This window comes from Prunus mume, linkage group LG2 (genome assembly GCF_029339155.1).
Source record: "Prunus mume cultivar Tortuosa linkage group LG2, ASM2933915v1, whole genome shotgun sequence".
In the NCBI taxonomy this organism is placed as follows: Eukaryota; Viridiplantae; Streptophyta; class Magnoliopsida; order Rosales; family Rosaceae; genus Prunus; species Prunus mume.
This window is the reverse complement of record NC_142699.1, coordinates 9,616,563-9,643,514: the sequence shown is the minus strand read 5'-3', so window position 1 is coordinate 9,643,514 and position 26,952 is coordinate 9,616,563. Positions and strand designations below refer to the sequence as shown.

Sequence of the window (26,952 nt, the reverse complement as noted above, 5' to 3'; positions counted from 1 at the left end):
ACAAACGATGATATTGGTGTTATCAACGCCGTGTAGAGGGAAGAACCACGTTTATATTTAAATTCGCACCGCGGTAAGTTAAGTAACAAAGATGGCCACGTAAATACTAGGGTCGTAGTAGATCATAATAACATTGCTCTTCCCATATTTACAGCTGTTACTACTATATTTGCACGTCGTTCCATACCATAAGCGTTGTGGAATCTTGATTAACCATGACAATTTATTTTAAACCACTGTCGTCACAGTTTTCTAAACGACGATAGACTGATACATTGCGTCATTTAATGAAAATACATACGGTGCTCATGGTGTTATCAACACTATGTAGAGGAACAAACCATGGTCATATTTAGACCCGAAAATATTGTACATGACGCATCAATATGACATGAATTCGTAAAAAAAATTCAATATTCAGTTCTAAGTTATCAGGTCGTGTTGACCCGTTAGCCACTCATTAAACTAACGGGTTGTCTTGGTGTTCATTCGCGAATAAACTAATCCACCCATTAATGGGGTAATTTTGTAATTTGCTATTCTAAAATCCCTACCTACCTAGCACTTCGTCTCTTTATTTCGCGTCTCCAGCTCTTCACATTCTCTCTCTCAACCTCATCATCTCTTCTTCTTGCGATCTATGTGTCAAATGTTCTCTTCCCTTCTCAAAACCTCTCTTAAGGCACGATTGCTCTGACTCTTCTTCTTGCTCTCAAGTTGATGTCTTTCTTGATTTTCGATTTAAATTAATATATTTTGGATTTTTGTTGTCCTGTGTATTCGTGGCCTTTTCTTGGTTTGTCTTTTAATACAGATGGTGGGTTGTCTTTGTCTTGAGGCCCAATAAATCTAAGGTTGGGCCCAAATATATTTATAACCCAGTATGACACCTAGTTTAGGAAGAAACCCGACTTGGGTTTGCAAGAGTTCGTTATTTGCGCTTGCAAGCATGCCACGCCAAGCAAATCTGCAACATGCCACGCAGAAAGGTCGTAACAAGCTCATTGTCCTGTCAAGCGTCATTTTGGCCCTGCCATAACCCTTATAAAATGGCAAAGCTCAAGCACAAGCATGACAAATAACACGCCACGCCAAGCAGAAAATCCTTATTTCTGCACCAAGCCATGCTACAAGCTTAAGTGGACCCAAGCCACGCGAACGCCCGAGGCTTGCTGAGTGGATTGTGGTATAGATGGTTACGAGCATTCATGAGGCTCATTGATGAGCCAAGAAGTGGAAGTTTTTTACCGCTTGGGAGCCTCAAAACTCAAGCCCATTTCTTGAGCCCAAATATATAGGTAAGCATGAAAGGGAGAAAAGGTAGCCCGTCACCTTAGAAAATTGGCCCATCACCTTAGTAAAAAATAGTCCATCACTTTAGAAAGTTGGTCCATCCCCTTCGTAAACTAGCCCATCACCTTAGGGAATGGCCCAAGTGACTTGGAAAATATCTGAAAGTCTCCAGCACACAACTGGAGACAAAACCACGATTGACCATCTAAAGAACCAAAAGGTATTTGCGTGTGCAGGCTGCTGGAAGTCTCTAGCATATGGCCAAAGACAAACCCAACACAAGCCATCCAAAAAACTAAAAGATACTTGAGCAAAACACCCATCAGACCAACACCATTACCACTCATTTCTCCCACCAGTTCTTGCCATAAAATGAAGGGGAAAAAAAGGAGAAAGGGTAGCCCAAAATAGGAGATGGTCACATGGGCAGCTGCAGGAAGCCTCTAAAGCCTTCAAAAATCTTGTCTCTGAGTGTTTGAACTGAGAAGGATTTCACTAAACGAGGATGAATTAAAGGAAGAGAAATGGAAAGGGAGACTTGGCAGATTAGGGAGAAACCAACTAGGGTTTCTTGGGAAGAAGGAGCTTCCAGCGCCTATAAAAAGGGTCATCTCTTACCTATCATCATAACCACATCCAGAGAGAGCAAGCATCACCTCTCAACCCTGGAACCCTTCAATTTCAAACCTTATTCCTCATTCTCTTCCCATTTTCTCTTCTGGCAAGCCATTCCAGAGTCTGATGAAGCTTTCGTCAAGCTGTTGGAAAATTGCTCAAACCACTCATTCTTCCATCTTCTTCCTCTATCTCCCATAACCACATCTAGAGAGAGGAAGCATCACATCTTATCCCTGGAACCCTTCGATTTCAAGCCCTATTCCTCCATATCTTCCCATTTTCTTTTCTGGCAAGCCATTTCAAAGCCTAATGAAGCTTTCGTCAAGCTCCCGAAAAATTGCTCAAACCACTCATTCTTCCATCTTCTTCATCTCTCTCCCATAACCACATCCAGAAGGAGCAAGCAGCACCTCTCACCATAGGAACCCTTCAATTTTGAGCCATGTTCTTCCATTGCTTCCCATTTTCTCTTCTGGCAAAACACTCAAGAGCCTAACGAAGCTTTCATCAAGCTACTGAAAATTTTCTAAAATCACTCATTCTTCCATCTTCATCTTTACTTCTATTCCCTCAACAAATCCTCCCAAAAACTCCCTCTTCCCCTTACTTTGAGCCTCTGTTTCTCATGTGAAACCCAAGCCCTCTCTCTCTCTTGCTAAACTCAAGAATGTTCAGCTCTCATGCCACAAGCTTCTCAAGTCAAGCCAAAATATTTATCTGTAAGAAACTGTTGGTTTTGTTGGTAAAGAAAGTCAAGATGTTTCCTAAGGCTCTATGAACCTTTCGAAGCACTCTTGGGGCCTGATTCTTGAACTTAGACACAGGGGCAGCTCTAGTCGTTTGATCTTTATAGCAGCCTAGGCCCATCTTTAGTTGCCGGAATGAAAAAGCCCCCACACTTTGGTCGTGATTGAAAGAATAAGAGAGGTTGTTGTGGCAGCTGCCTCAAGAGTGCAAACCATAAATCTATGGCGAACCTTTTTTGGAAGAAGATGGAGGGCTAGGGTTCCCAAGCAATGAATGAAATCGAGCACAAGCCTTGGAATCTATATCACTTTTTTATCATAACCCATTTTCTCATTTCCAATGTTTGATTTTTATGTATGCATTTTATCATAAAAGACCGGTCGTGCCTACCTGGCGACTGATTGCTTCCTCCGAAGTTAAGCATCCTTTAGGTGAACCAATTTTCCAATATGATCTAACTGATAATCCATTAATGTTGGTTGATTAAGGTGAGTGTGGATGCGTAGTGGTTTTGGTTTCTTTTTCATATTAAGTTTTTTTTTTCTTAACTTGTCGTGTTGTGTAAGTCATGAATTGTAACGATTTATGTTCGTGTTTGATATTAACCACCCGTTTTCTTAACAGGTTGTTTCGTGTTCTTAACGGGTTGACACGAACACTGCAAACATGACACGAATGCCAAGTCTAGCTATATTTATATTATTGGTGACATGGTAAGTTAGGTAACGAGGACAACTTTTTAAAAGAGTAGCATCACAGTATATAATAATAACTACGTTCTTTCCATATTTACAGCTATTACTACTTCATTTGCTCGTCGGTAAAGACCATAAGCATCGTGGAATCAGTATTAACCACGTCGGTTTATTTTAAAGTACCGTCGTGACAAGGATTCTACATTACGGTAAGTTAATATTTTTTGTTGTGGTTACTCTATGTTACAACGGGATGTGGATAAATTGTGCCATGTTATCCCCTTCAGACAACGCGAAATTTCTAAAGCGTTGTCTAAGCTTATTGAAATTTGCCTTTTTTTTGCAGTTTTTATATTAATTACACGTCAGTTTTTAGTTGGAGATGACGTAGTATGTTGTAACAACATCAGTAATTTACCATCATGATTTTATACATCAAAAGATGGTGGTCAATTTCACGACAATTTAAAAACTATCTACAAGACAATGGATTCCTGTCGTCTATTGCGATTTTTGTAGTAGTGTCCCTTGATCTCTAGCAGCCCAACCATTTCCAACCAAATCAGTTTTTCTTCTACCCATTTCCATAACTGAACTAGTGCATGCTTCAAAAAGTAAGCCAATATTTCTATGCAAGAGAAGAAGCTCCTTGTCTTTTTCCTTTTCAACTCTTTCCATATGCAACAAGCCTCTCTTCAAGGATTCAACTGACTCATTTTTGCAAGTTAATTCTTCATGAACAATTGCAATTAATTTTGATACATTATTGGTTTTTTCATGTAATGAAATTGAGTGTTCATCTAATTTTTCATTAAGCACACAATTACGTAGGAAAAGAAAAGGAAAGAGAGAGAGAGAGAGAGAAGAGAACGAAAGAAAAACAAGAAGGAAGAATTTTTTTTAAAAAAGAAAGAGAGAGAAAGAGAGAGAGAGAGAGAGAGAGAGAGAGAGAGATAAAGCGTGGAAATGAAGCCTGAAATGATCGCACGACAAAATAGAAATTCACAATTAATCCGAATAATGCAACTCCGTAATGGAGAATATATACTTCTCTAATATCAAATCCCATACTGATCATTAGCCTTTTTCTCCCTATGTGGACTAGGACACAACATTTTGGTGCATAACTAATTCTGATTAGGTTTATCATACTGAAGCAATCAATTTATACTAGTAAATTTGTAATTTTGCGGTATTTCACTTTCTCTTGTGGAAGACATGCTTAATAGATGATAAATATTCGATTGAGATTCAACTGACTCATTTTTGGAAGTTAATTCTCCACGACCAATTGCAATTAATTTTGATACATTATTGGTTTTTTTATGTAATGAAATTGAGTGTTCATCTAATTTTTCATTAAGCACACAAACATAGGAAAAGAAAAGGAAAGAGAGAGAGAGAGAGAGAGAGAGAGAGAGAGAGAGAGAGAGAGAGAGAGAGAGAGAGAGAAAGAGAAGAGTGAAATGAGGAAGAAATGAAGCCTGAAATGATCGCACGGCAAAAATAGAAACTCACAATTAATCTGCATAATGCAACTCTGTAATGGAGAATATATACTTCTCTAATATCAAATCCGATACTAATCGTTAGCCTTTTTCTCCCTAAGTGGACTAGGACACAAAGTTTTGGTGCATAACTAATTCTGATTAGGTTTATCATACTGAAGCAATCAATTTATACTAGTAAATTTGAAACTCGTGTTTCACTTTCTCTTGTGGAAGACATGCTTAACCGATGATAAATATTCGATTCATATTAATTAAGGAATTGAGACAAGCAAGAATATACCCTTCTTCTTTTTACCTTTTAAAATTTCCAAAAGTCTTAAAGCATGATGTTTTTATTTATAAATTGAAAGAAAGAAAAAAGGAAAAGAAAAAAAAACAGTGTAAAGTGGCGCGAATCGCACAAAATTACTGCACAAAGGACAAAGCATACAAATGAACCAGTGGCAATATCGTAATTCACAGGAAGAATTTGGCGGGTTCCAAAAAATCCCACTTTAAAACCACACTCTCACTGACTCTCGAGCAATTCGACTTCCTCCACCACCTGTGGCAAGTAGCCAGCAAAAATCACCTGTCAACCGTCTTCCTCTGTCTTTTTCTTCTTCCTCCAACAATCGCCTGAAAAATTTCTCAGAGATGGAATATTCCGCCAATGAATTCGACGTCATCGTGGTCGGAGCCGGCATCATGGGTAGCTCCACCGCCTACCAGACGGCCAAGCGTGACCAGAAGACCCTCCTCCTCGAGCAATTCAACTTCCTCCACCACCACGGCTCCTCCCATGGCGAGTCTCGGACGATCCGTGCCACCTACCCGGAAGACTACTACACGCCATTGGTTCTCGAGTCCTACAAGCTCTGGCAGCAAGCCGAGTCCGAGATCGGCTACAATGTCTACTTCAAAGCTCACCATTTGGACATGGCCCCGGCAAACAACAAAGTTCTGCATGCCATTGTTGAGAGCTGTGGTAAAAATTCGGTCCCCATTCGGGTCATGAACCGGGACCAGCTGGATCGGGAGTTCTCGGGTCGGGTTCGGATTCCGGAGGATTGGGTGGCCGTGGCAACGGAGCATGGTGGGGTTATTAAACCCACCAAGGCTGTGTCTATGTTTCAAACACTTGCTCTGCAGAATGGTGCCGTTTTGAGGGACAATATGGAGGTGAAGGGTGTGGAGAGAGATGGGGTGAGAGGAGGGGTTTGGGTGTGCACAGAAAATGGAGAGAGGTTTTGGGGGAAGAAGTGTGTGGTGACCGTTGGGGCTTGGACTACAAAGTTAGTTAAAACGGTTGCTGGGATTGAGCTGCCTATGCAGCCATTGGAGACCGCTGTTTGTTATTGGAGGATTAAGGAGGGGCATGAGGGTGGTTTTGCCATTGGTGGTGACTTTCCAACCTTTGCTAGCTATGGGGACAACTACATTTATGGGACACCCTCGTTGGAGTACCCCGGTTTGATCAAGGTTGCCGTGCATGGCGGGTGCCCATGTGACCCGGATAAGAGGCAGTGGGGTCCCGGGAACCCGCTGGCTCCGAACACGCTGGATCCGTTGAAGGAGTGGATTGAGGGGAGGTTCTCTGGTATGGTTGACTCCGGTGGGCCGGTGGCCACTCAGACTCAGCTGTGTATGTACTCCATGACCCCCGATGAGGACTTTGTGATTGATTTCTTGGGTGGGGAGTTTGGGAAGGATGTGGTGGTGGGTGGCGGGTTTTCGGATCACGGGTTTAAGCTGTCTCCAGTGGTTGGGAGGATATTGGCTGACCTTGCACTTAGTGGGGAGGCTCAAGGAGTGGATCTGAAGCACTTTAGGATAGCAAGGTTTCAAGAGAATCCTAGAGGCAATGTTAAAGACTTCCCATAGATCATCGGTGCTAATTTGAAGCAGAATTGGGTAGCTTCCATCTGCGGCCAATAATTTGAAGCACTTTAGGATAGCAAACTGCATGCGGTTATGTTTGAGTGAGTATGTATGTGTGTGTGTTAGACAAATTGACACAATAAACACACTGCTTCATTTGATATTCAATGATCCTCGAAATGTTGCATCAATTTTACATTGTAGGGAAAAATATTTGTTTTTTTTTACTTTTTCAAATTTCGTTTTAAAAAACTGAAACCAACATCTAGAAATTTGAGATGGACACAATTCTATGAAAATAAAAGGCAATTTGAAACACACGGAGCTAATAATTCAAGTTGTTAAGAGCAGTTACTGTATCCAAAATCCTGTATTCGAATTCTCATTTCCCCATATCGCTTGGAATAAGAAATATATAATAAGAAAGAGCCCAATTTGAACCAATTCGAAAAAAGTAGATATTAATTGATGACCAAAAAGAACCAAGTAGACATGTACAAAATCTGCTTGCAGAAAACCGAGTCAAAGCCTTCGCATATATCCCTGGAATTTACATTACATAATACCATAAAAGCACTACTTTGGAGCTTTTGTTACAGCTAAATTCCCTCTAATTTTAATAAGAGAACCTATAATAATAACAGCTATCATGTGTACAACCTTTGGTTGGGTATTGAGGTAAACAAATTTTGACCTATGATCTCTATGATGGAATTTCTTTTTTCTTATTAGATGCAACCAAGCTTTCGAGATTCGTTACAGTAAAAAATGGGAATCTGAATTGCTTGGTTGAGCAAAATAATAAATCAATCTAACCACATCTAGGAAGGAGAAAAAATAGCAGATTAAGCTTCCAACTTAATACCCCAATAAAAGCATAATCATAGTTGGGACTAGGAGCCCATCTTGCATCCCAACCAAATGTGAACCTGCAACACAAGCAAACGCAGAGCATAAGATTTGACTTCCAAGCAGAATTTCCAGACATATCAGTAAAGCAAGATCAGATGTTCAATAAAACAGATTTCCAACCACACACCACCTGACAAGAGGATCTCTGACCATTTGGCTTTCAAATTGCAAAGGTAGCAACAAGCGCATGCAGTATAAACCAATAGAGTATAATGCCAAGCCGTAAAGCAGGTTGCCGCATTAGAGTCCGCTCACAAGAAACCCTGGAGATTGTGTACAAGATGATTTAGTTTATCACAAAATCTAGGAAAGTTTCAAATTGAAATATTACCAAAAAAAATAACAATAATATGGAATTCGATATGCGTACCAAAGGCCATCGACCATGTCAGTCACAGGTCTTGTAAATCTTGGAACAATTCTTGATGTAGTTAGTGACTTGAAACCATGAACTACAGCAAAAGAAACAATGAAAAGTTGAACACGAGTACGAAATGCCTTTGACTTGTCTGACTTGGAATTAGAGGAAAAGAACAGTAACAGATGACAGAAGCTATATCAGTATAGGATTTTACCTTTATCATCCTCTTCATCATCTAACCTACTAGTCTTCTCAGAATCCATATCTATCGCAATTGCAACTTGGTCACTATTCCCTTTGCGCAAACTGCGGACTTGAGGTGCTATGGAGGTCCCAGATACCGCCCAGTTGTTTTTCTATTAAAAAAAATCCACAAATTTAAAGTCATTAATGACATTACAATACTCTAACAAAGGCCTAGAAATGCAAGTTAATAAACAAATAAACATATAACATCTCACCGGAGGTTCAACCTCAATAATTTCAGAGGTCATACTAGTTCCTCTGCCAGAATCTCCAACACCTTCAAGCAAATTTAGTCGTGATTCTTTCTCATGTAAAGACTTCTCAAGACTTTCTCCCTTCCGTGTTAATTCTTCTACCTTACTCCTCTCAACTTGCAATAGCGTATCTTTGCTTTCAGCTACAGCCTGTAGATCCTCCAATTCTGATATAATACAATCAATCTTTTTCTTAAATATTTCCTTATGTTCAGACTCATTATCATTGTTCTTATCCCTAAGATATGCATTGTGCACAACAACCCGAGCAATATTCATATCAAACCATGTTGATAACTCATGGATCTCGTCTGAATTTCTTTTGTTGCTGGTTTGAGATGCAACAAGAACATCATTGGTGCACCTAGTGACCTCTTGCCTTAAGAAAGATATCTCAGCATCCCGATCTTGCAATTGTGCTTGGAGCTTTTCCACCTCAGCAAGGAGGTTTGCAGACAGATGATGTAGCTCATCAAACTTACTCACAGTGACGGAAAGCTTTTTCATAACCTTCCCGCGAGAAGCTTCAAGGTTCTCAAGATCTAGGTTCTTTTGTTCCGCAACCTTTTCCAATTCCTTAATCTTGAAAGTGAGACCTTGCATTTGCACCTCCTCATCATCAAGTGCTTGCATTAGGTCCTCAATCTCTGCAATCACAAACAATTTTATAATTATTGATTATTTAAATAACCATTTTAAACTTCCTTCAAAAGATAAACATTCAAATTATATATTTGATGGTGTGGATCGAATGTCAATGAGAACTGACCTTGGTCTTTGGCAGCAATCACATCAGTCAGTGATCTGACCCTCTCTTGTAAATCGGTACAAGTGGCACGACCATCTTCTAGCTTTTTCACTCTCTGCTCCAATAGGTTACGTTCACCCTTAATCACTTCCACCTGTTTTTCCAAATCATGCACCAACGTTTTTGAGGATTGAAGATCCATTGAATAACTTGTTGCAGCCGCTTCAGCCCCCTTGATTTGACTTACAAGCTCCATGCAGATCCTTTCCTTTTGAATGTCCTTCTCCTGAAGTTCTTTCTGCAACTTGGAAATGGTAATCTTCAATTCCTTTTGGTTACCTTCCACAATTTCAGCTGTCAGAGAACCAAAATCATTCACAGTCGACAATAGCCCGTCTGTCATAGTCCTGACACATTCCTCAGAGTGAAACTGCTCCTCTCCACTAAAAGAAAGTCCATCGACGGGAAATTCTGCTGATTTCAATCTCATCCCTTGATCTCCAGCAGCCCAACCATTTCCAGCCAATTCAGTTTTTCTTCTACCCATTTCCATAACTGAACTAGTGCATGCTTCAAAAAGTAAGCCAATATTTCTACGCAAGAGAAGAAGCTCCTTGTCTTTTTCCTTTTCAACTCTTTCCGTATGCAACAAGTCTCTCTTCAAGGAATCAACTGACTCATTTTTGGAAGTTAATTCTCCACGAACAATTGCGATTAATTTTGATACGTTATTGGTTTTTTCATGTAATGAAACTGAGTGTTCATCTAATTTTTCTTTAAGCGCACCAACCTCCACCATGAGTTCTTGCAGATAATGCCTTACATAAGTAACGATTTCAACAATAAAATTGTCATCCGAACGGCCATGCATGTTGGAGTCTGAACAAGAATTCATCAAAGTAAAGTTCTCCTGAACAGGGAAACTGAAATTAGAAGATACAGAAAATGCTATTTATATATTTTAAAAATTAATAGTCTAACTGAAGCTTATAAGAGAGAAAAAAGCTTCAGATGAAATTTAAAGACTATAATTGCCATACAAAATATAACAGAAAAAGTGTAAACAACAATCATGATATGCATAATAGTCATTAGTGATGATGATAATAACAGTATGCAAATGATAAGAGTATTACTATACCAAATTTTGGATACCAAATTATGCGAATGTATTCATTTCTTCATTCTTGGTCCTACTTACTGTAATATGAGTCCTAGTTACTTTCAACAAAATAATGCTACATCATCTGTCACATCACTTGTTATCCAAGAGTGTGAAAATACATATACATAAAATGAATTCTTTTATAATCATTTGACACTAAAGAGGCTTCATTTCTAACAAGCTTACTGCAGTGAACAACACCACCATACTGTATAACAAAACCATTGCACTTGTTTTAGATGAATTTTATTAGTATTTTTGGGCAGGAGGAAGATGCAACAGAATTGAAACAAAGAACCTAGAATAAGTAGGAAATTGCCTTTAACAAGCCACATAGATAAACAAGAATAATAAAAAGAAAGTTGTAAAATACAGTGGAACCAATGTTTGAGCGCACACATAGTAAAGTACCTTATCTGATTTGCTCGTAATAAATCCACCCGTTGTAGTAAAAAGGGGTCCATCAACCACATCAGCAGCACTGCTTGATTTGAGGCAGGAGTCAATACCAGATTCTAGGTTGTGCAAAAATTCCATGTCCTGGTGAAAAACACCAGCCAGTAAATTACTAACATCATGGAACCCCCTCCTGAGTTGATCTACTCCAGACTTTAATCCCGCAAATTCAGAATGAGCTGTAGATAACTTTTCAAGACGAGAAAGAGCATCAAGCTTGGCGGCCTCTGTGAGATCCCTTTCCTTGGAGAGTGTAGCAAGTTCACTCACAGATTTTGCTAGCTCTTCCTGGAGACCATCATTTCTCTCTTGAACCTCATTCAGTTCTGCAAGGAGTAGCTCTGCTGCTCTTTTTGATTTCCTAGCCTCCTGTTCCAAAGAAGCCATATCTGCACGCAAATCACAGCACACTTTCCAAATATGTTCCAACTTCAAAACAGGATCACCAGAATTAGCATCATCTCCAACATCAATGTTGCCTAAAACATTTAAGATCAAGCTCAAAGTATTTCCTTTCTCCTGCAAATCGTGCTCACTTTCTTTCAAACAATTCCGTAAGAACAAAATCTCAGACTCTAGGGCTTCTACCCTCCCTGGATAAGCAGACAAATCCTTGAACTTCTCTTCATACTCTGCAAGTTTACCTTCCCCTATCTTGATCTCAGATCTCAAGCGTTCCACCTCAGAATTGATCTCATCAAGATTTTGTTTCAGACCGTCACGCTGTTGCACCAATTGCTTTCCTTTTCTAACTGCAATGTTTAACTTATCTCTAAGGGAAGCTGACTTCTGCTCCTCCTGATTAAGCATTGCTTGCAACTCACTCACTTTTTTATCTAGTGCTTCTACCTCACAAGCCAAAGACCCTTGCCTCTCCAGATATCCATCTCTCTCCTCCTTCACAGCCAAAATTTCACGCTGTACCTCCTCCAACTCTTCCTTCAAAGCAGCAATATCTGATTCAGCAGTATCAGGTGTACTTACACTTCTTGCTTGATCAAATGTTGCTTCAGCAATTTCAGTGTGGGTACCATCAGCTGCACTCCCAAACACTGGTTTTTCGAAGGAAAGAGTTACATAATTCTCTAAAAGCTTATTCAGTAACCCTTCAAAGCACTCAATGCTGCTTTCACCAGAATACTCTAACTTTAATCCAGGAACCTGCAATGCATCAGTAACAAGACCCTGCAATCTTCTTATGTCACCTTCTATGCTGAAAATTTGCTCCTCATTCCCATGCATCTTGGCTACGTTCTCCTGCAAATCCGTAACTTCCACCTGCAGTTTTTCATTCTCAAGCTCAAGCTCACCTGCCTTCGCTGAAATTTTATCATGATCATTGATCAGAACCTCCAATCTTTGAGAAAGATTATTTCTCTCATTGATAAATGTTTGAAGTTCTTCCTCAAGGTCAGATATTCTCCTTTTTGAGTCTTCCAAATCAGGAGTTAGTGATACACAATAGTTTTCAAGGTTAACAACCTTCTGCTGGAGAGATATATTATCACCCTCTGCCTCCAAAAGTGCTTTTCTTAACCACTCAATCCTATCCTCGGGCTCCATGGACCGCAAATGCGATGGCATATCAAACCTGTCCAGAAGTTCCTCCCACCTCTGGACTAAGTTGTTCCTCTCCATTAAAGATTGTTCCAACATTTCATTCTGTTCAGCCAACCCATAGAACTTACTTTGAAGTTCATCATATTTTCTTTTGATATCATCACTAGAATCTGAGTTTGGCTGTACATCATCTTTCCAGGAATCCATAACAACAAAACCAGCATCAGAGTATGAACCTCCACCAGCAGAACTCTTCTGATCTGAATCTGTCAGAGGAAAAGTGTTACCAGTAGCTGACCTAGCCAGCCAATCAATCTTTTCAATAATATCCCTCGAATGAAAATTCTCTGGCAGATCAAGGTCTTCCAAAATCTCTTCTATTCTCTGAAGGACAGAGTCTTTGAGAAGGAATGATTCCCTTAATGCAGTAGCCGAATTGCGAATGTATGAAAGCTCAGATTCCAGAGCTTCCACACGCTCACCTGCCTCTGAATATGCCTTGAGTTTTGTTTCAACCTCAACAAGCCTGGAGTCTTTCAATTGCAGCTCCTGCAAGAATCTTTCCAGCTCACTAGATTTCTCTGTAAGGGACTGTTTGAGACCATCTCGCTGCACAATCAAGCCTTTCCCCTTAGAGACAGCAATGCTAAGCTTCTCTCTTAGGGAAGACACCCGTTGCTCCGATTGTTCAAGTTCATTTAGTTTCTCCTGTAACTCAGAACGAGCAAGAAGAAGGGCATCCTCTGCATGACGTAAACTTTCCTTGACAACAATGGTTTCACTTTCACGCTGGAAACACAAAGCATTTAAATGTTGTATTTCTTCCTGCATTGAAGTCAATTCCATCGCCTTAGATTGAAAACCTTCTTGAGATAAGCCTACCTGCAAATCAGCCTCCTCGTACTTCCGAACAAGACACGACACCAATGATTCTAAGCGTGAAGCAGGCATTTTATCTACGTGAACCTCAGCATGTTCCACTTTTAGCACACCTTCAATATCTTTTATTAACTTCTGAATAGAACTTGCATCGAGGCATCTTTGTTTTAGCTCCTCAATTTCTTCTGTTCTATCCAACAAATCTGAGTTTATCTTCTTGTTAACAGATTGGAGTTGCAGCCTCTCACTCAGAAAATTCTCCAGCTGCTCTATGACGGTTACAAAATTACTGTAATCCAGAGGATCAGCAAGCTTCTCATTTTCCAGGTTCATCTCACTTTCATCTATAGACCCATGCAAAACTCTAATTAGTTTTTGAAGGCTGTCATACAACTTGCACAGAGTATCACTAGCCAATTCATTATTTCCATGCAGATCATCACATTTCTCATTCACTTCTTTGTATAAAGTACAAATAGCCTCACGGTCCATTTGAGAACTTTGAAGTTTCCCCTTTAGATCTTCAATAACACTGACAGCATCATATACAGAAGAAACAAAATGACTAATTGTATCCAGACAATCATGAGAGACTGGTGTAGTTGTGGAACTCCCAAGAGATTCATCAAGTTTTCCAATTGCTTCAACAACCGGAGCAATAGTGGAATTCCAATGCTGCTCAAGTATCAAAACCCTCTCTGCTGCTTCCTTGTGAAAATTTTCTAACTGATCAGAGATCTGAGATACCATGTCATTTGAACTTGTATGTAAATCATGCAATTGACTCTGCAATTGACTAATTCTTGATTCATACCCATGTAGCTTTCTACCAACTTCCACATTTTCTGCTTCAAGATTAGTAACTTGTAGTTGTAAGGACTCACAGAGAACCACAAGCTCGCTATTCCTTGTTTCAATGCTGCCCCTATGTTGTTCTAAAGCTTCATATAGGACACCAAGCTCGATGTTGGTTGCTTCCAGCTTTTTGCTATGTTCCTCCAAGGCTTCATACTGATCCTTCAGCTCCCCAAATGCGGCATTAGCAGTTTTCCTACCCTCTCGTTCCTCCTTGAGCAGCACACTGGCATTTGCAGCATCCAGATGCAACTGCTCAAATAATGCTCTCAAGTTTCCAGTTTGCTCTCTTACTGATGCAATTGAATCTGCAGGTGATTGATGGTTAGTTAGACCTCGTTCCTCAACATCAAGTTCTTCAAGATGCGCCTTTGACTCGAAGGCTTGAATCAGTTTTGACACTGGAGGTGTGGAAACTTTACCATCTGACCTGTTCAAGGATTCTGAATGAAAGCAGATGCCTTCAATTTCCGGTACAAGTTTATTCAACATTTTATTTGCCTCCTCCAAGCGTCCCTTTAGTGCTACAAACCCGAAGGAATCATCAAAGATTTCACACCCAAGATTCAGAAATGGTGAGCCTCCTACACAGCCATCAGAAAAAGGCTTTTCCACCATAATAAAGGAAACTTCACTATCTTCCTTTCCTGGAACTTGATGAAAATTTTCACTTTCAGTTGCAATTTCATGACCCCTGCTCTGCACTTCTGAGAGTTCAACTTGATTCTCAGCTTCCCCAGCTGGTGCTGGTATTTTGATTCCATCCTCATCAACCTCTCTCATCTTGGCTTTAAGTATGTCCAGACTGCTAGTAAGAAAAATATTTTCTTCAGTGAGTTGTTCAAGGCGTGTTGTCGTTTCTTTTAAGTCAATCACAACCCTCATATGTTCTCCATGTTCTGCAGATAACCGCTCTTGAAGAACAAGAAGTTCGGAAGAAAGTCTCTCAATCTCATGAGCAGAATACTCCTTCTCTTCCTCGAGCTTCTTTCTCTCCACTGTAACTAAACCAAGACTCGCATTCAAATTTCCATTTTCTACCTGCAAAGCCAATACTAAATTCTTACTGTCAGCCAATTCTATTGCAAGTTTCTCATTCTCAGAGGAAAGATGTTCCTTCTCCTCCTCAAGTTTCTTTCTCTCCTCTGTTACTGAACCCAGACTCCCACTCATGTTGGATATTTGACCCTGTAGAGCTGCCATAAAACTTTTGCAATCAACTAAGTCTGCTGAAAGCTTCTCCTTCTCACGTAGATGAAGATCATTTTGCTCAACTAGTTTCTTTCTATCTTCATCCATTGAAGCAAAAGTCCCATGTAATTTCTCATTTTCCACATGTAAGGCTGCCACCAAAGACTTGCAGTCAGCCAACTCTTCTGACAGTCTCAACAAATCCTGCTGTGACCTTTCCAGGCTGCTATGCAACTCATTTGCTCTAGCAGAAAATTCTTCAGCCTCTGCCTTCGCAGTTTGAAATTGGTTTTGGAGCTCCTCCTTTCCACTAGCAACATGCTGGAGTTCACATCTGCACTCTGCAAGCTCTTCAGCAAGGTATTGGTTCTTCCCACAAACTTCATTGAGTGACGCACGAAGAAGAGATGTTTCATCAAGCAACTGATTACGCTGGCAGTCAAACTCCACTTGCATCTCAGACTGCTGTGCAAGCTGCAAGTGAAAGATATCTTTTGTGAAATTTGTGAGAATCAATTCTTCTTTAAGTCGCTCAAATGATTCCGGAAATCCATATTCTGGCCCAATCAAATTGGTAGTCCCTGGAAATGAGTTAGAAACTGATTCGATTGACTTAAGAAGAGTCCGGAACTCTTCTTCATTAAGCCTCCTAATTACTTCTGTGAGCTGTGAGAGACTGATTGAGCTGACATCTGCAACAGGAGACGCAGTCCATCCTTTATCTGGACTCACCACATTGATTTGCGGAGGCCTTTCACAGCCATCCAACAGATGTTTCTGATGAAAATCCTCAGCAACGTCCCTACGTTCTTCCCCACCTTGCTCAGAACCAGATCCAATTTGCACCTCTGACTTTTCTTCAAAATAAGAACCTGGAACATCTTCTCTTTTCTGCTCGGTTGGCACAACAGCACTAACAAGTAAAGATCCATCTGCCTCAGGTAAAGCTGAAGCAGATACTGTGAGTCCATCAGACATGGTTGCTCCAGCTGGCAAAGATGCTTCATCTGCCTTACCAGTTTGCCCATCTACAGAGGAAGCTAGGTTGGTGAGAGCTTCAGCAGTTCTATCAATCTCAGACAGAGAAAGAATTCTATCTCCTTCAAGCTTCACTTCTGCCTCACGACTAGGATCAGATTGCTTTGTATCTGAAGCAAATACTAACATTCCATCAGATGCTTCATCCACCTTACCAGTTTGCTCATCTACAGAGGGTGCTTCACCAGAGAAACTTTCAACACTTCTATCAAACTCAGATGAAGAAAACATGTTATCTCCTTCAAGCTTCACTTCTGCTTCACGACTAGGATCAGATTGCTTTGTATCTGAAGCAAATACTAAAATTCCATCAGATGCGTCATCCACCTTACCAATTTGCTCATCTACAGAGGGTGCTTCACCAGAGAAACTTTCAACGCTTCTATCAAGCTCAGATGAAGAAAGCATGTTATCTCCTTTAAGCTCCACTTCTGCTCCATGTCTATGATTATATTTCTTTGCATCCAAACCATCAGCTTCCTGCATTGCCCCTACCCAGCAACAAATGAGATTCTAATTATACATCAAACCCATCAATTTTCCTAATCTGCCCAGTTAATTTCCAGGAGAATCCCAAAAGACATAGAGAATATACAAAGAAAGTTAAATAAAAAAAGGAGAAGAGCACAACCTACATCGGTTACCTGATCTTCCCTCTGCTGCATCAACACTGTATTAATATTCTCCTGTGAAGGCAATGATTCCTCTTCTCTACTCAGACTCTCTGTGTCAACAGTAACACACATCCCCGCAGCAAAATCAACTGAAGCAGGTTGCGCTGACACATCAACTGGTATAGACATATTGGCATTTTTGGCTTGCCCTCCAGAATCCACAACATGTAACGTGTCCGAAGAAATAACCCTTGCCACTTCAGCATCAGCGGTCCCAGTATTCTCCCCCTCATTCCTGACATAAAATTCAACATCATGCTTAGTGACCCCCACCTCCTGTGATGGTGACTCAGCATTTTGGTCGATCGGAGTTTCAACTACACTTGTCTCATGTGTAATAGGCACCACTGAGGGACCAGCAGCAATCTCAGAAGCTGCAGATTTCTCCCCAGAATGTGACCCTGATGAGTTGATGATAGTCAGATTAGCGTCTACAGGAGACTCAATTTCTCCTTCAGGGGCCTGAGGCAATGCTGTAGATTTAGTGGCACTAGAGACTGCATCAGCATCAGCTTCATTCTGATCCGATTGACCAGACTTCTTTGAGGATTTTCCATGGCTTCCACTGCCTTTACTATCTTTCTTCTGACGATATTGTTGAAGCTGATGACAAATATACAAGACTATATATTAAAATCCGATAGCTCATTTCCACTCTCTGGTTTGTTCATGTGACGCTAAAGAAACAAAAAAGAAAAAGATAGAAAATACCTATAGGCACTATACAAAAAAAATTCTTTAAACATATCTAAAGTAACAAAGAAAAAGGATACAACACAGACAAGTTAGAATTTAATAGGGGTGGCAAATTAGGGCATGGAATACATGGGATTCGTCAAAAACCCTAATGCTCTCTCATAACCAAGAGCTATGTGTACCTTTTTTCGTCCGGCAGCGAGCAGATCGGTACGGCTCTTGTTCTTGTCCATCCGATCCACTCCGTTCTTGCCCCCCACTGTGTATCCGCCCAGATCACCACGGCCACGTCTCAATCACCATTGAATCCTGCCTATAAACCATTAAACACAATCACCATTACATAGAATAAATACACGTTCGGTGCAGAAAAATCAAAACTGAAACTCGAATTTTATGCTGATTTCAGAAAAAGAGAAACATGCCGGCACTGAGCCCAATACATTTGGTACATTTTCATTCAATTTCCTTTCCCGGCAACCAAACAGGATATCAAAACGAAATCTGATTCGGAAGATCCAGAACCTAATTCACTCACTAACAATCCCCAAAAACAAACCTAATCAGACGAAAACAAAACAACGAAAAGGGGCACGAATCACAGAAGACGAAAACGAAATCGATTCGTTCGAAAATTCAAACGAAGAAAGCGTACCTGGATTTCCCACCAGCTCCATCTATTGGGCCGCCGTGGTTAATAGGATGGTTTTGGTGCCAATTGCTTGGGCTCTAATGAAAGCTTCTATGGCGCCCTCTGGGTCTCTCTCTCGGCGTCACTGTGTGTATGCGTTGGTCCCTTCCTTGTCCCCTTGGATCTAACGCAACCTTCGTTTTTGCTGTGTTAACCTCATTTGCCTGTAGGTAGCGTAAAATGTCGATTTGGAAGGGAAGGGAATTGAAACGTCGCTGTTTTGGTGATTGGGTTGGTTGGACTTGGAGCAACTGTTTTCCCTTTGCTATTGAACCCAATAATTTGCCTTGGGCCTTCGGTGAAATGGATTATCCATCTAACCAAGAAATATATTTTAAAACCCAATTATGTTTTTCTTTTAAAAAATTCATAATGTTCTGATATGACCTTCTTTTTTTCTTTTCTTTTTCAAAACAAGTATATTCTACTCTAATCTAATATAAAGTACAGGGAGGGAAATTCGAACTCTGATGCATAGTGAGGAACATATTCGCTCTAATTAATTTGGGCAAACTCATGTTTGCTATGACACGATGGTTTTTTTGTCAATGTTAGAAAATGGAATGAGGCTTTTTTCACACATACTCTTAAGGTGTCAAGGAAGTCGGAGCTAAAATAACTAGTCTACAAGTCAAGGTCCTTTTTCACTGCATCAAATCCCGTTGGCTGTTATGTCTTAAATAAGTTGAGATAAATAATTTGACTTTTCCATTAATGTTTATAGACTACTTTGGGGAAGTCAAGCATTATCGAATAGTCTTTCCATGGTAAGTTAGGTATTTAGATTGATGCATAGGTGGATCTATTAAGGAGTTAGAGGGGGTAGGCTCCTTGTTTCAGAGTGGTGTTGGACAGGGTGGGCCAAAATATTTGTTCTATAGCTTCTTTATCTACCCCTCATAAAGAAATTTTTTTTATCCGTCATTGGGCAAGGATATACAATAAACTAAGGAAACGAATATAGTGTGTTTTGATAATACTAAAATAACCATGATGATAATCAAATAGCTAATCCTTTCCGATCTAACTTTTTTGCATGAATGTACTTTAAAAGAAACATTTAAAATGTGAATTGTTTAGAACTTGGTGTTAAGTTATGGAACTCGGGACTAAAATGTGAATTCTTCTTACTATTTTACTTTGAATATGACCTATAAGGGAATTTATACATACCAACGGGCCAATTTTAGTCCCGAGGCTGGGCTAACAAGGCCCAACTCTATTGCTCCTTGAAGTTTAGAGTCATTCAATAGGGAGAGCCTTATATATGGCTCTTAGTCGAAGTTCTATCTCTTAACTATTAAATCAGGCTAACCAATTTAATTCCACGGCGAACAAATTTGATTCAATAGTTAAAAGATAGAGTTTCACATAAAGGCTATATATAATATCATCACTATAGAGTTCTTGTGGTGTTTAAATTTCGGAGACTAGAGGCAGCCTGTTTCAAGACTGTTTAGGCCCATAAGGCCCAGCTCCGGTCACACGTCATGGCTAAAACGGCAGAGGACGGGGCCGTTTTGTTTAATATGCCTAGAATAAAGCATATGGCATGCTTTTGATATTGAAGACCGACTTTCACAAGTGGGGTAAGATTTGATGCAAAATTTAATTATGCCGATCAAGAAAATTCAACGCCTACCGAGATTGCTAAGAAAAGAATAATAATATTTTCAAAAGTTGCACGACAATCAAACTTTAATTATTAAATAAATGTCCACTGTGGTGTCAACTAGAAGCTTCCAAAATAATAATAATAATAATAATAATAAATAACAAATATATAATAATAAAAATAAGAGAGAAGAAACAACTAGGGACGTCTTGACCAATACAAAAATTATATGCATTGCCAGTTGGATCCTTTTAAGCACTCCAACCTTTGTCTTGATATTATTATTATTTGCAAACCCTTTTATTTGACTTTTAAAACATTTTAAAATTATGAGGAGAATAAAATTATGGCACTATTGGCTATTGGGTGCTCTATCTCTTCGACTGTGAGGAGGAGCATCAAATTTTGAAGATACGAATTTATTTCTTTATCCATACAAATGTTTCTAGCGGAGAATCAAATCCTATGCGTATCAAACATGGCCACAATGTAATAAATTTTTTTGGAGGTGGTCCGGCGCAAAGTCAAACATCGATTCGTATTGAGATTCAACGAATTTTTTAGTTAAAAGTTGAATTAACTCTAGGATGTGAATAAAGTAAGTTAACTTGTGACAAAAATTATTCAGTTCTTCCAGTACGTTCCTTGAGTTCTAAAATAAATACACGTGGAGCGAGCATAATTACGAAAGTAGGTAAAAATTGCATAACTTACAGAAGTAAACATGTTGTCAAAAAACTATTTCGATATTACAAAAATGTAAATTTATGTTTGTTTTAAATTATTTTCCACCGTTATCCATTACATTGCATCAAAATTCAAGAAGAAAGATTATTAAGAATTTTTGCCTGAACCCTTCGTATAACATATGGTATATATATTGGAGTGGCAAGGAAAAATATAAATAATATTCTTAATATTTCTTAACCAAAAAAATAAAAATTGATGCATAGTTAGTAGTATTTTGCCTCTGCAATTATGTGCATAATCTTTAAAGAAAGTCATAGTCAACTCTACGTCTTCATTTTAACCGTCATATATTTATAGGATAAATGGGACGGTTAATATAAGAGATACAGGAAGGACTCAGCTTTTATGAAAAGCAAAAACCTAGTCAATGGTTTCGGATTTAAAAAGGAAAAGGAGACTTCCACATGATCCCCGACTTTTGGTCAGCTTTATTTTCTCTTCCTCGATCAGTAATTTTTATTTTTGGGTAGAACAGTGATTAATTAATCCCATTAATAACTCAGCCAAAAAAATAAAAATAAAATTGACATTTCTCATTCACATAGAGGCATTGATCAAGGAATGAGAATTTGATTAACTACATATTTTAAGAGAGCATTTTTGCTGCTCACCACTTTAACTCAATGTGTATCTTCACCATCCTTCTTAAATGTTGCTGCCTGAAATGGTGGCTAGGGTTGTTGATTTTTTTATTTTATAAATGTTATTTTTATTATTATTTGGTTTTATATACTTTAATAAATTTAAAATTTTAAAATTTTAAAAGTTTAAAAGTTTAAAAGTTAACTATGATTATATCTATGGACATGTGTCAACTTCTAAGAATGGTGATGAGGTACACCTTGAGTTAAAGTGGTGAGCAAAAATGCTCTCCATATTTTAATGTGAAATCCATATGATTTCATATGTTAGGGAAATCATAAATTATAATTATTCCAATATCCATGTGAAAAGCATGATTTGAAGTTTTTCTAATACTCATTCTTGATAAGTAAACACGACATAAGAGATTGTAAATACATATATAGTAAGGTGGTCAGAGCAATGTGTCGCTTATTCGAGGAACCACCTGATTGTATTACCCATGTTTTTTTCGAGGATTGTAACTTGTAATTTTTAAGGGTATGTTTCTAGGGGGTGGGGGTGCTCTAACGGAGGCAAAGTTCCTTCTTATGCATTAAATTTGGAGGATAGGCTACTTTAGTAGTCCAACGACCATACGCCCTATTTGGTGTCAAAATACTCGCCTAACCCCTCTAGGATATAATATGGTTTTAATACTTGTTTCTTTCCTCTTCATCAATAAAAACTCTATTACCTTAATCTCGAAAAAAAAACAAGTTTGAATTCTCATTCCATAAATTATAATAATACGAAATAACACAATTTATAGCAAATACTTAACTATTCTAGAAGACACTTTCATGAGCGTTGAATTATGGGTCAAATAAATTATTTTGAGTAAAATGAATATTGTGGGGGTGAAGTTTTACCATTTCAAGTCACGAAACACACGTTGGTCATTTTCCAAGGGTCAGGACAAACAAGCAAGCTTCCTTCTTTTGACTTGCACACTCACGTGGTCTAAGTTTCTAGTTGGTAATTAAGAATAAATCCGAAAAATCAAACTATTTTACGATGCGACACTCGTGATATTAAAATGTCCTAACTTTACAACACGTTTAGGTTTTGTTATTTATTTGTGAATTAATTTATGCTTGCATATCTCGTGTTCACGGTTGACGAAAACCATCAATCCATGTCAGAAGACAATTCAACCCTAACTGTTATTTATTTTTTCCCCATTTATTATACCCAAAAAAAAAAGACCAATTGCTTGCATTTCGGCCTTTGCCAAAGTCTATTAGCATTTTTACTACGCCAAATCAATAACTATAGTTACGTCTAAAAGAAAGTATATATCTTTTGGCACCATTTAAAGACTGATAATATATATATATTTTTTTCAAAGAGTCCCAAAAAATTTAAGTATGACTTTTTTTCCTTAGAGACTTAAGAGCACCCAAACCTTTTTCACCACCGAATTCATCTTTGGAATTCCTAACTGTTTGAATATTCACCACCGAATTCATCTTTGGAATTCCTAACTGTTTGAATAAATATATAAACACTTTACGTATCGGTTCGGTTCCAATGTGAGGGTGCGTTAGGACGAGGGAGTTAAGAGTATTTTAAAGAATTTATTCGGGTTAACTATTGAGTATAATGAAATTTTAATATGAAATTTGAACTTTAGCTTCATAATAAAAAATTAATATGTAAATTAGCAGTTGTTATGAAATAAATAGTCGTCATATTTGTAAATGATAACATCGATGATGATGAGGTGCCGGTTGTGAATAATAACAGTAAATGCTCTTGATTTTTTCTCAAATTTGAAAAATTATACAATATTTAAGTGAAATGAAAGTTAAAATTTGCGATCTCAAAATTCTAATTTTTTAAATAAAAAATTTGACCTTGAATTATTTTCTAATAATAAAAAGTGTTGCATTCAATATTTAATCTTAATTTCTCCATCAAATAAAACCGTCTAAAAGAAATAAACTTTTATAACCAAACAAAACTCACAAGTCATAATAAAGTCTCACAACCAAACAGTACAGTCCAAAACCAAACCCCCTCCTACTTTTTTACCCGTTCCTCTTCCTCCTCCTTCTGGTCCAGTCAACCTTCTCATTTGTTTTCTTCTCCTCATCACGAGAAAATATAATACTACCAGTTTATAGTTGTCCCACACTGACATTTCCTCCCACCGTGGGACCCACCACCCTCAAGTTTTTCAGGAAAAACTTATTTATATCATCAGTCATCCCAATAGAAATCTTCAAACCCATCTCACCCGTCCGATCAAATATCCCATTTTGACTCCCCATCCCTTTATATTTTCCCACACCCCCCCACCACACAACCCCCAAAACCTCTTCCTCCTCAACACACCCAAAACAACTCCTCATCTTCTCAAATCTTCCATGGCCATTTGAGCGCCGCTTGAGATCTTAACCTCGTCTGCGTTTCTAACAGTTCAAAAATGGCGGTGGACCTGATGAACTTTCCGAAGATGGAAGATCAGAAGGCTATACAGGAAGCTGCATCGCAAGGCTTGAAGAGCATGGAGCACCTGATCCGCTTTCTATCGCACCAGCAGCAAACTAATCAGTCGTCTCGCTTGGACTGTACGGACATCACCGACCACACCGTCTCCAAGTTCAAAAAGGTCATTTCGCTCCTGAACCGGACCGGCCACGCCCGGTTCAGACGCGGACCTGTTCAACCGGATCAACCGGTTCAGTTCCCCTCTTCTTCTTCTCATCCCTCGTATTCACAAACATTGAGCTTGGCTCCGGCTCTGAATCCGAGGCCCTCTCCTGCGCCGGCTCCGGTCACTACACTACCGATTGTCCCGCCGGCTCCGATCGAGTCGAGCTATGTCCAATCTCAGCCGCACAGCATGACGCTAGACTTCACGAGGCCTAATGTCTTCGCATCAAATCCTAAGAGCACGGAGATCGAGTTCGCGAAGGAGAGCTTCAGCGTCTCGTCGAGCTCGTCGTTCATGTCGTCGGCGATCACCGGAGACGGCAGCGTTTCGAACGGCAAACAAGGATCGTCGATCTTCCTGGCACCCGCGCCGGCCGTCTCCGGCCCAAAGCCTCCGCTCTCTACGGCGCCGTTTAAGAAGAGGTGCCACGAGCACGACCACCACTCCGACGACGCGTCGTGCAAGTATTCCGGCTCGGGTTCTGCTTCTGGCTCCGGCAAGTGCCATTGCTCCAAGAGAAGGTATGCGTGCTTCACCGTCTGCGCATTTTTGTGTCCGCTGTTAATTGTTAAGCTAAAATACGCATTTACCGTTACTGAGAGACGATAGAGTTGGTTTTTCCGAAGATTTTCAAATGAAATTTTAGTTGATTATCCGGGGAAGCGAGTTGACTCGGACGATTTCAACTCGGCTATAATCTGGTGGATCCGTCCAAGTTTCGGGTCAACTAGTTTGGTTGCTGGGCCATTGATGGGCGCAGCACTTGTTGACGCTGACATGATAAGATGCGCCTTTTTCCAAATGGCGCATCTTAGCGAAATATTTTTTTGGCTTTTTTCGCGCGCGAGGGAAAAATACTTGGTTATTTAAGTTTGACCGACGACCTTTTTCTTTTTTAGAAAATAAATTAATTGTTTTTTTCTTTCTATAATTCAGGAAAAATCGGGTGAAGAAAACCATTCGGGTCCCAGCGATTAGTTCAAAAATCGCCGATATTCCACCGGACGAGTACTCGTGGAGGAAGTACGGTCAAAAGCCGATCAAGGGCTCACCCTACCCAAGGTATTGAATTTAAATCTGTGCCCTTCATATACAAAGGAGCAAAATAATCAGAATTCAGCATGATCTGACGGTCTGGATTAGGTCTAATATTTTGGACAATTGTTTTTTGTTATCAGGGGATATTACAAGTGCAGTACGGTTAGGGGGTGCCCAGCAAGGAAACACGTGGAGCGTGCCCCGGATGATCCGGCGATGCTGATCGTAACATACGAAGGGGAACACCGTCATGCGCCGGAGAACGTGGGGTTGGTGTTCGAGTCAACGTGAGGGAAAGTGGGTGGAAAGAGAAGGTATGTGGGTGGAGAAAGCGATTGTGGGTGTGGGTTTGATGTAAAATTTTATTTTATTTTAATTTTTTTAGTTGAATTAATTAATAGGATAATGGGGGGAATAGAGAGGCAGAATCTCAAATCTGTAAAAGCGGTGTTTAGTTTAATTAATTAAATTGTACTTATTTAATTAATTTTTATTGCATTTGGTGGGGGGAAAATTATTTAAATTGGTTTTGGGAAGATTTATCTTCGTATGGCAGACTGCCACACACTTGAATTCATGATTGTTTTATAGGTTAAAGAGAGCATCCCATGACAAAAAAGGTCAAAAAATTGATTCGAAATTGTGGAGGGAATCATGATGACTTGGAGATAAAAATGAGGAGGAGGGGAGTCAAATTCAATTGCTTTAAGTTGGTATTTGTATTGAAAGTCAACAGCTTCCCCCTACCTTCCAATGAATTTTAAAAACGTGGTAGTGGAAGGGCGCTAAGACATTGGACTTTGGAGGCAACGACTTATAACCCATCACAATAATTAGAGGAGAGATTTATGATGGTAGGTATCTGTAATCTATCTATGGCGAATGATCTTGTAGTTAGAAACCCTAGCATCGTGCCTCCTCCATATGATCTGCCATCTCTTTTTGATGTACTTGGGGAGAGAAAAGACAAATTCAATTAAACAACCAGAAAACATGACAGACCAACCAAATCGCGAATGTCACTAAGGGCGGTTTGGTTCGGTTTGTTAAACCATGTACTTTTTTACTTCTTCTATGTAACTCAACTAAACCAATTAGGTGTGAATTAGATGATTTTCGCAATTTATTCGGTTCACAAGCCTGATTTCATTTGGCATAGCTTCTTGAATTGAACTCTATGAGATGGGTCTTGTCAAGGGAGGAATGGGTGGATGTGTAGCTAGCTAGAACTCAAGCCGAGAAATAATATGGGAGGAGTCCCAGACTAAGAAATAATCTCCTTAATAATTCTAGGACAAGTCTCAAACCAAGAAATAATCTCACATTACATACCTCAATTGACGACTCACAAGCCACTATTTGCATACTGTATTTAGAGTTTGTGACGACTCACAAGCTCGAATGGGTGAAGAAGCTGTCAAATGGTGTTTGAGCCTTGATTCAAATACACGTTAGCATGAGAAAATACTCCAGGAAATGAAACCACAAAATCATCATAAGGCCAAGACCCAAAAATTAGGACCAGGTCTTTGCGTTTGACAAGGAAGGCTTGAACTCGACGTCTCTGGAAGTTTCCGTGGGGGCAGAAGCAGAAGAGAAGAAGGAAAATGAACCTCCTACCAAAACAGAGAGTTGTCAGTAGGCGGGGAATGACGTCAAGCTCGCCGTATGGATCGGAGGTTGCCGCAGGTCGGGTGGGGTGGTTGGAATGGGTGGGGTGGTTGGAATGGGTGGCGGTGGAGACTTAGGTCACGGTATTGCTGGTTTGTTATTTTTTCAATTTTTTATAGGACCATTTAATAACCATTTCAATTTT

The 26,952-nt window shown here is 39.5% G+C and overlaps 2 protein-coding genes and 1 pseudogene across 10 annotated transcripts; 2 read left to right on the top strand and 1 right to left on the bottom strand.

Annotated features, from left to right (window-relative positions):
* Positions 1–5,394: 5,394 nt before the first annotated feature.
* On the top strand, positions 5,395–6,892 carry LOC103320148 (putative sarcosine oxidase pseudogene; annotated as a pseudogene). The gene has a single exon (XR_016123838.1). The product of XR_016123838.1 is annotated as a putative sarcosine oxidase pseudogene (transcript).
* Positions 6,893–7,158: 266 nt separating this feature from the next.
* LOC103320147 (nucleoporin) lies at positions 7,159–18,612 on the bottom strand. Of its 8 annotated transcripts, none has more exons than XM_089045206.1 (10): positions 18,415–18,612; positions 17,942–18,072; positions 17,034–17,666; positions 10,822–16,880; positions 9,267–10,155; positions 8,459–9,144; positions 8,212–8,353; positions 8,007–8,088; positions 7,767–7,899; positions 7,159–7,653 (listed from the first exon to the last, which is right to left on the bottom strand). In XM_089045206.1, exons 4-9 carry the CDS (start codon positions 16,873–16,875, stop codon positions 7,797–7,799), a joined length of 7,956 nt encoding a protein of 2,651 aa, XP_088901332.1. In that variant the 5' UTR covers positions 16,876–16,880; positions 17,034–17,666; positions 17,942–18,072; positions 18,415–18,612; the 3' UTR covers positions 7,159–7,653; positions 7,767–7,796. The 8 variants fall into 8 exon arrangements, with proteins under 8 accessions (XP_088901332.1, XP_088901328.1, XP_088901327.1 ...); XM_089045202.1 differs by having other exon boundaries at positions 7,764–7,899; positions 17,021–17,666; positions 18,415–18,603; XM_089045201.1 differs by having other exon boundaries at positions 17,021–17,666; positions 18,415–18,603.
* A 5,096-nt stretch (positions 18,613–23,708) lies between these two features.
* On the top strand, positions 23,709–25,623 carry LOC103320106 (putative WRKY transcription factor 17). The gene is made up of 3 exons (XM_008221729.3): positions 23,709–24,619; positions 25,035–25,160; positions 25,277–25,623. Exons 1-3 carry the CDS (start codon positions 23,868–23,870, stop codon positions 25,425–25,427), a joined length of 1,029 nt encoding a protein of 342 aa, XP_008219951.1. The 5' UTR covers positions 23,709–23,867; the 3' UTR covers positions 25,428–25,623.
* Positions 25,624–26,952: the final 1,329 nt, after the last annotated feature.